The 8,251-nt window shown below is 50.2% G+C and overlaps 1 protein-coding gene across 10 annotated transcripts in view; it reads left to right on the top strand.

The window, feature by feature from the left end:
* Window positions 1–17: 17 nt before the first annotated feature.
* The window catches only part of Kdm2b (lysine demethylase 2B), a 119,259-nt gene continuing 111,025 nt past the window's right edge, over window positions 18–8,251 (top strand). For 5 of the 10 annotated variants that reach the window (XM_076922790.1, XM_076922788.1, XM_076922791.1 and 2 more), the window contains exons 1-4: window positions 18–365; window positions 1,602–1,746; window positions 4,725–4,803; window positions 6,481–6,527. In XM_076922790.1, the coding sequence (XP_076778905.1) occupies window positions 27–365; window positions 1,602–1,746; window positions 4,725–4,803; window positions 6,481–6,527 (610 nt within the window). In that variant the 5' untranslated portion in view covers window positions 18–26. Of the gene's footprint in view, window positions 550–853; window positions 945–1,601; window positions 1,747–4,724; window positions 4,804–6,480; window positions 6,528–8,251 lie in introns of those variants that run through there. The other 5 variants (XM_076922797.1, XM_076922793.1, XM_076922792.1 and 2 more) reach the window with 3 other exon arrangements.

Genomic DNA, 8,251 nt, shown 5'->3' with positions numbered 1-8,251 from the left:
TCCCTCCCTGCCCCGCCATCTCTGGGATGCGCCCGCCGCCTGCAACTCAGCCCTCCAAAAGTCAGCTCCCGGGCGGCGGCGGCGCCTGCGTGCAGAGGCGCACTCGTGACCCAACAACAAAACAGCGATGCCAAGGCGCTAACGGCGCCCGGTGCGTCCCAGGCTCCTTTCTGGCCCCACACCTCCTACGGCTGCGGTCCCCGACACCCCCAACCAAGCCCCCCTTCTCCCCAACTAGCCTAGCCGCAAGCTCGGAGCGCGATCGGCAACAATGTTTACGTTCCGGGGATTATGACGTCGACGCCTCCCCCCCCACAACTGCTGAAAATGGTTTCCTAGGACTTTGCAAACGGATCTGCTTAAGTGTTGGTGCAAAACTTTGTAGATATCGGCTCTGGCTTGCTCTATTTATTTATTTTTTTGGTTTCTTTTCTTTGGTCTTCCCTCCTTTCCCCCTCCGCCAAAATGCAGGGGGCAGGAGTGTTGACAATTAATTGGTGAACTCTCCTAAAAAAAATGGAGGCAGAGAAAGACTCTGGAAGAAGATTGGTGTGTAGCTTTTTTTTTCTCCCCCAAATCTGTATCTGGTATATGATCGATTTATCTATTTATTTTTTGGTTGTTTCTTGCTGCCTTTTCTTTCCTTTTCTGTATTTTGCAAGAGGACCGGAAAAAAAAATAAATTGCATGCAAAAGGAAGCAAGCAGCTTACTCCTCCAGTCTCTTGTGAGGCTCAGGGTCTCAGACACTTAAGTGGGGAGGAGGTAGCGCCGAAAGGCGTGGAAGGGGCTGAGCGGGCTCGGGGTTCGCCTGGGATCTGGGGGGCTGCGGGGCTCGGTGCTGAGCGGCGGAGGGAGGAGGAAGAAGGATGCGGGGAGTGGTGGGGGAGTCTCCTTAGGAAGTGAGTGTGCGCGCGCGCTCGTGGGGAGATGAGGCAGCTGCTGGTGCGTTTTGGGGTCTCTGATGGAAGCTTTGTGGTGGGCCGGCTGTCTCTCTCTCCCCAGGCTCTTAACCTCCTCCCCTCCCCTCCTCTTCTTGCACTAGCGGTCGGTCGGTGGGGGCCGCTAGGGTCTCAACCCTTCCGTTTCAGCTTTCCAGCTTTTCTGTAGCTCGGGAGCAGCTCCAGCCTTAGTAATGCCGCCGGCCCCGGGTTCCGGCTTCCCGGGTTGGCCGCTGTGGCCGCCAGGGCTGCTGTTACCGCTGAGCCGGGTGCTGCAGCGGCTTCTCTCGGGGCCTACATCTGCCCCGCCAGCTCATACCCGGAGCCCCCTTCGGGGGTTACATAACCAGGCTTCCAGTGGAGTGGGCAAAGCTTAGCACATCACTGGGGTGGGGGCAGAGGAAAGCCCCTAAATAGCACTTCCATGTCTTCTAAAGATGCAGGAAGGGATTGCTTCGGGTAAGGGCAGTCGGGCCTTGGGGGTGCGAGCCCCTTTTTCTGCTTTTCAGCATCTTTGGCATTTGCGCAAAGTTGCTCAGATTGCAATGCTGGGGTGCAGTGGCTGCGCGACTCTTGCACCTGTTCTTGGTGGGCCCAGGGTGAGAGGAGACCCCCAAGCCCTCTCAGTAATGTCCAGGGTTCTCTGGTTGGGTCCCCGCAGCGTGCGATTGACCGCCAGAGATACGACGAGAACGAAGACTTGTCGGACGTGGAGGAAATTGTCAGTGTCCGTGGCTTCAGCCTGGAGGAGAAGCTACGTAGCCAGCTATACCAGGGGGACTTCGTGCATGCTATGGAAGGCAAAGGTGAGGCACCCCCTCTCCTGACTGCACTCTGTGTAGAGGGCCAGCGCGCACGTGGGGAGGGAGCTGCCTGTGGCTGGGTTCGTATTTCGCGCCCGCGTCCCCCATTCCAGGGGATCCGGTGACGAAACGAGACTGAGCACTGGGGGTGGGGGGGTGGTAAGGGAGGAGGGCAGGCAGGAAGAGGGCTGGGCCTGGCGTGGGCCTAGGCCCTGACTGTACCCATCATTAGTACCAGGGTGGTCACTGATAAGGGGCTATTGGACTCAGAGGGACCCAGGGACAGACTCTGGGAGTAAGGAAGGGTGTGAGCACAGCATCCTTACTCTCCCAGACCAGTTGCGCTCTCTACGCTACCAGAGGTACAGTGCCTGGCAGGAGCCCTTTCCGACATCCCTGGGACATCGGCGTGACCGCCTTAAGCTCCGAAGGTTCCCAAACAAACTCCTATCACCCTGGGCCCTGCGGGTTATGAACTGGAAATGGGCTTAGGCACTGAAGATGGCAGCGCCCTCGGTTCTTAGGGTTACGCCCCTTCAAGCTTTGAGTCTGAGCCTTGGGTCTGAAGCACCTTTCTACCTTCGTGGGCCCTGTCCTGCTCGATTGAAGAAGGGACTAAGTGGGCTGTTGGGCATTATTGGCACTACCCCCTCCTCCCCAAGCCGGAAGCCTCTAGCGCTACAACCTTGACAGTCCTAATTGGGGGTCTAGTCTGTATACGTGATGAATTACCTGCTCAGGCCCAAAGCTAAAATCCCAGTCCCTTGGCAGTTTGAATGGAAGACTTAGGTACCCCTCTAGAGATAGGATCTTTTTCCATGCCTGATATGAGAGCTCTGTGTCCTCTGGACTTTCCGATGTAGAAGCAGAAAGTGGACACGCTTCGGTTTTGGAGGGACCTCCTGGCTTTGGGTTTGTCCCTGGCTTTCCTACTGACAGTGTGACTGGGGTGTTTCTTAGACATGTTGGGTGATACTCCTGTTTGAGGTGAGGCTTTAGGAGCCCCGAACCTCCCACGCCAGCATCCTGGGGGTCTTTTGTAGACTCTGCACCCAGCACCTATTTTGGCCTGTAGGATTAGAGTTTGGTAGAAGCCCTCGTTTGCCCACGCCTTCCTAGGGTGTGTGGACTTTTTAAAGTTTCCTTTCAATTACTCATTTTCCATTTTGTGGTTCCCCATCCCCCTTGGAAACCCCTGTCCTCTCAGTGGGCTGACAGCAGGGGGAAGCGCCTCCCTCCTCCAGGTTCTGCTTGACCGGCTGAGGCCTGGAGTTAGCCCTAGAGGAGACTGTCCCGGCTTTGCATTTTTTGAAGTTTCTCTTTTGTGCTCACCACCTCCTAGGGCTCTGGTGAAGTTAGGGAGAAGTGGGGGGAGGGAAGTCCCCCCCCCAAAAGAAAATTCACCCAAAAGCAGGGTGCTAGCCCCAGCTGCATTTATATTTTTCTCTGTACAAATGGGATTTTAATTCTTCTTTTTCTTCCTCCACTTTACTGGGCCTGGCAAAGCCTGTGAGAGAACAACGTGTAAACGCTCCCTCCTAGTGATTTGTCAGGAATCCTCAGGCCAGGATTTGTGAGCTTTTTCTCAGGCCCATTTGTGGAAGCTGAAACTGGAGGGTGGGTGTGGGTGGGGAATTGGGTGGGGTGTGTGTGGACAGTGAAGGTTACCATCTAGGGAGCTCTAAGGGCATCTTAAAGCTGCTGTCCTGGCTTCTTTCAAAGGCAAGGACCTTTGGGTTTTGCTTGTTAATTCAGATCTGCCCCAAAACTGGAGGGAGGGAGGGAGCTGAAATGCAGAAGGAACCCTTAGCTTCAAAATCGAAGCTTCTCAAACTCTTCTTCCTTTAAATCCGGAGGAATCCCCATTCACTGCGGGCCCCTGGGGATCTGAGCCTCTGGGGTCAGGGATTTCTCGGCTCTGGGTTTTGTTCTTTCTCTCTTCTGAGCCAGTCCTTTGGCCTCCTCCTCCCCCAAAGGATGCCCTGGTGAACTGTTTTTCCCTTGGGCTTAGGCTCCCCAGACTCTTCTCCCTCCTGTCTGACCAGCTTGGAGAGGACTGGTGCCCTTGGTACCTTGCATTAGTCACCTGATTTGGGAGAGAAGAGGATGTCTCAGCACCTCTCACCTCCATTCTGGGGGCTGTGGATGGGTCAGAGCCACTGGCTTGGGATTTGAGGAAGGAAAGAAATTAGGCAAAGACTGAGGGGCTTTGGATAGGATGGGGGGGGGGATCTCTACCTTGCAAGCAGCAGATAGAACACTGTCTTGTGAAGTTTCCCTGGGGGGTGGGGGGGCTTCCTGAGCTCTGTCCTTACAGCTCACTAGCTTCAACCCTCCTGGTTATCCAGCTGAAGCAAGCATTCCGATGGGCTCCAGCAGAATTTCACTCTAGGAAGAAGACAAAGCTGTGCCCAGTTCCCTAGTTATTTTGGCACCAAATACATAGTTTCCAAGGAAACCGGCTCCCCCCCACCCCCCTTCACCATCTAGGATATTACAATAAGATTTTCACTGATGCTCAGCTACAATGAGAACCCTCCTCCCTAGTCTCTCTAGAGGCTTCAGATCCTCCCAGGTAGCATGCTTTTCCATTTGCTGTCCCTTTCCTACCTCAACTCAGCCTGGGATGTGTTTGTCTATCCCTCTTTCTCAATAGCTGTTGAGTTTTCAGTATAGAGTTCTTTATAAGTCTACTCGCCAGCCCTGGCTGGCCTTGGGGCTGTTCATTGACAAGTTGGGACCCGTGGGGCATGCAGAGAATGAGTAGGTAGAGGAACAGATGGGAGTGGATGGCACAGCTTAGCCTTATCTACTTGTTATTTTCCCAGAGAGTTTTGCCATCTAGCTGGTACCTACATCTAGTGTATATGCCTCTTGACTGGTTTTTTTTTTTTTTTTGTTCCTATCACCAGTGGGTTGTGGTTCATTTGTTCCTCAATAACTTAACCAAATAACTGTTTTTAATTCAAATACCCAAACAGATTTTAACTATGAGTACGTACAGAGAGAAGCTCTCAGGGTCCCCCTGGTTTTTCGTGACAAGGATGGACTGGGGATCAAGTAAGTGCTGAAATTAACCCCTTCTTCCCCACTCTTCCTCCCTATCACAACTCACAGCTTGGGTTGGGTTCTCCTGCCTTCTTCACTCCACTTAGCCCTTCCAGGAGGACTTTGCCTAAAACCCAAGAACAGCTCCTCCTTGCTCAAGGCCCACCCGAGAAGAAGAGCTGATCTTCTTTCGGGAATTTGGAAGTCCTAGGACATTTAAGCGGTGACGGATCTCCCCCACCCACATCTAGTCTACCCTGGTCATTTTAAGCAGTGATGGATCTCCCGATTCTTTCTGGTCTATTCTGGTCCCACGCAGCAACTTCCTGTTGAGCTTTGCTTGAAGCGTGGGTTGTGAAGGGACTGGCCATCCTCTGTGCCTAGACTAGGGTACCAGGATGCATGGTTTTCTGAACATACTCCCAATGTGTGGGAAATGGGTCTCTTTCTGTGAAGGGTGTGTGTTTCCTCTCCTATACCTCTGTCTATCTTATATTCTGACAGAGAACTGCAGAACTGCCAGTGTTCTGGGTTGGGGAGAGATTGAGGGAGGCTGGAAGAACAGATTCCACTCCTTGGTCAGGGATAGGAAAGGGGTTTTAGGCTTCCCCCCACTCTAGCATGTACTGCTAGGCTTATTCAGGTACTTCCTTCCAGAGATGTGAAACTTTCAGCATCTTCCTCCATGGGTGTCGTGGAGCTTGCTAGGTAGACCAGGCTGGCCTTGAACTCATAGAGATCTTCCTGCCTCAGAGTGCTGAAATTAAAGGCATGTGGCACCTGCCTTTTAGCATCTGTCTTTTCTGTCTTTTTTTTGTGTTTTGAGAAGCCTGGGCTGGCCTCAGACTCAACTATGTGATAGAGGATGACCTTGAACACCTGCTCCTCTGCCTCCACTTCTCAAGTGCTGGGATTGTAGGCTTACGCCACTGTCCATAAAGGCATGATGTGCCCTTTTCTGACTTAGTTGTTATTCATTTATTATCTAATTGTGTTAAATTGTTTTTGAGATATTTTATTGCTGTGTAGCTGAGGCTGGCCCAGAACTCACAGTCTTCCTGTTTCAGTGCTTCAAGAGTATTCCCTCTGAGTATATAGAAAGGAGTCTCCCCCAGAATCCATGTAATATGTAACTGTATGGAAAATATTTTCTAAAAGGACAGAGATACCCTAAAATAAAGCAATTGTCCCTGACACCACACTTCAGTTTGTCCTGCAGTAAGGTGACCAGTGATTTCCATCCTCCCTGGAGGCTCAGCTTGAGTCTTTCTTTCTTTTTTCTTTTGTTTGTTTGTTTGTTTGTTTGAGACAGGGTTTCTCTGTATAGCCCTGGCTATCCTGGAACTCACTCTGTAGACCAGATTGGCCTCGAACTCAGAAATCCGCCTGCCTCTGGAATTAAAGGCATGCGCCACCACTGCCCGGCAAGTCTTTTATGGTAGGGAGCCTGCTCTGGGTGACCTCTCTCAAGGTACTTACCTGGTCTACCAGGTTTTCCCTCTGGGTTCATTCATATTCCCAAACATAGAACAAGGAATCCCTTTTGGAAAAATGGCTTCCCCTTAGACTCAGGGTAGTCTATCTCTGTGTTTTTTTTTTTTTCTTTTTTAAATCTATATATCTGTCTGCCTTTTTTTTTTTTTTTTTTTTTTTTTTTTAAACAAATATCCATATATCTCTTTTCTCCAGGATGCCAGACCCTGATTTCACAGTCCGAGACGTCAAACTCCTGGTGGGTAAGTGCCAAAGTTGGGGCAGGAGAAGGGAAGGGGAGGTCTTCACTACCTGCTTGGTTAGACTTACAACTGCTTCAGACAAGAATGTGCTCCCTGGAGGAGGGGGAGCAGGTGTAAGCTGTAACCGCCTGACTCTGGAGAACAGGTTTAGATGGCAAAGTCCTGAGAAGCTGGCTCAGAGGATGTTTGCCGGCAGTTTTTTATGAGGTGATTTGGACCCGGTCTCTATCTTGGGTGTCAGCAATGCAATCTCAGATCTCTCCTTAGCCTTTGTTTGTGGGTTGCTGGGTAAACACTGGGTGCTTCATGACCCCTAAAAGACTTTCATGTGTTCACGGGGGAGGGGTTATGCCTCCTGCTTCCTCAGGGCTCTAGGGTGTGGCTTGCCACTCTGTGTACAGCAAATGGCTTTTAACTCTCTGAGGGCCTGCCAGGTATGGGTGGTGGCTTAGGGCATTTGACCTTTCACCAGGAAGCAGGTGGTATTTCAGATCACATAGAAAGCCCTTCTATAATGCCATTTTTTTTTTTCCTAGAAAATCATTTCTTGCCTACACGGTAGGCTGTGGATGTAACTGACAAGGCCCCTGCCCTCTCTAGTAGAATGACAGGCAATAAAGATGTTAACGACATATCTCCAATGATTGAAAGAACTTTGGAGAAATAAAGCTGGGTGATGGGTAGCACACAGTAGGGCTATACTTCAGGCATGGTAGTCAGCATTTGAACAGATACTCAAGTGATAACAGTCAAATATAGGGCTGCAGAGATGGCTCAGTGGCAGAGCGCTTGCTGCTCTTCTGGAGGACCTGGGTTTGTTTCTCAGCACCCACGTCAGTCTGCTTAAAATCGCCTGTAACTCAGTGGATCGGACATCCTGTTCTGGCCTTTATAGGCATCAGCAGACACAGAAGCACATAAATGAGGACTACTCATTCATTCATCCATCCGTCCATTCATTTTAAAGATATCAGCCATAGGAAAAAATAGTCTAGGCTGTGAGAGATGAGCAAGGAAAAAATTAATTAATTGATTAATTATGTGGCACTGGAGAGTAAATCCAGGACCTCATTCATGGCAGGCAACTTTTCTGCCACCTGTGCTTTGTTCCTTGCTCAACATTTTTTTTTTTTTTAAATTAAAGTAAAACTCATATAACATAACCTTCCTATTTAAAGTGTCCGGTTCCATGGGGTCTTTTGAATATTCATGTTTTGCAGCCATCACCACTATGTAATTCCCGATTGCCATCCCCCACAAACCCTTCATTTGCCCCCTTGTATGCTTTCCTCGTTTTCTTTATATCAAAAGACCACATTTTGTTTATCCGCTTATCCCCTGACGGGCATTTTGGTTGTTTCTACCTTTTAGCCGTTATGAATAACGCAGTGAACGTTTACTGTACGGGTTTTCCTGAGCATCCATTTCTCTTGAGTCTTAAGGCATCTTAGTCATGTTTTCTGTTGCTGTCACACACTACTCGACACTGAATGACTTACAAAGAAGAGGTTAGTTTTGGCTCGTGGTTTTGGGACTGGCAAGTCTAAGAGCATAGTGTGTGGGCATTGTTTAATATGCACTGCTTCAGCTCATGGTGGAAAGAGAAAGACCATGCCGGCGCGTGGAGGACACAAGGACCATCTTCATCTTGCCTTTTACCAACTTGATATCATGGTATCAAGAAGATATTAATTAATTCCTAAGGGGTTCGGCTTCAAGACCTC

The sequence above is a fragment of the Arvicanthis niloticus genome, chromosome 24 (genome assembly GCF_011762505.2).
Source record: "Arvicanthis niloticus isolate mArvNil1 chromosome 24, mArvNil1.pat.X, whole genome shotgun sequence".
In the NCBI taxonomy this organism is placed as follows: Eukaryota; Metazoa; Chordata; class Mammalia; order Rodentia; family Muridae; genus Arvicanthis; species Arvicanthis niloticus.
Note: the sequence above shows the minus strand (reverse complement) of the source record. Positions and strands in the feature narration are given on the sequence as shown.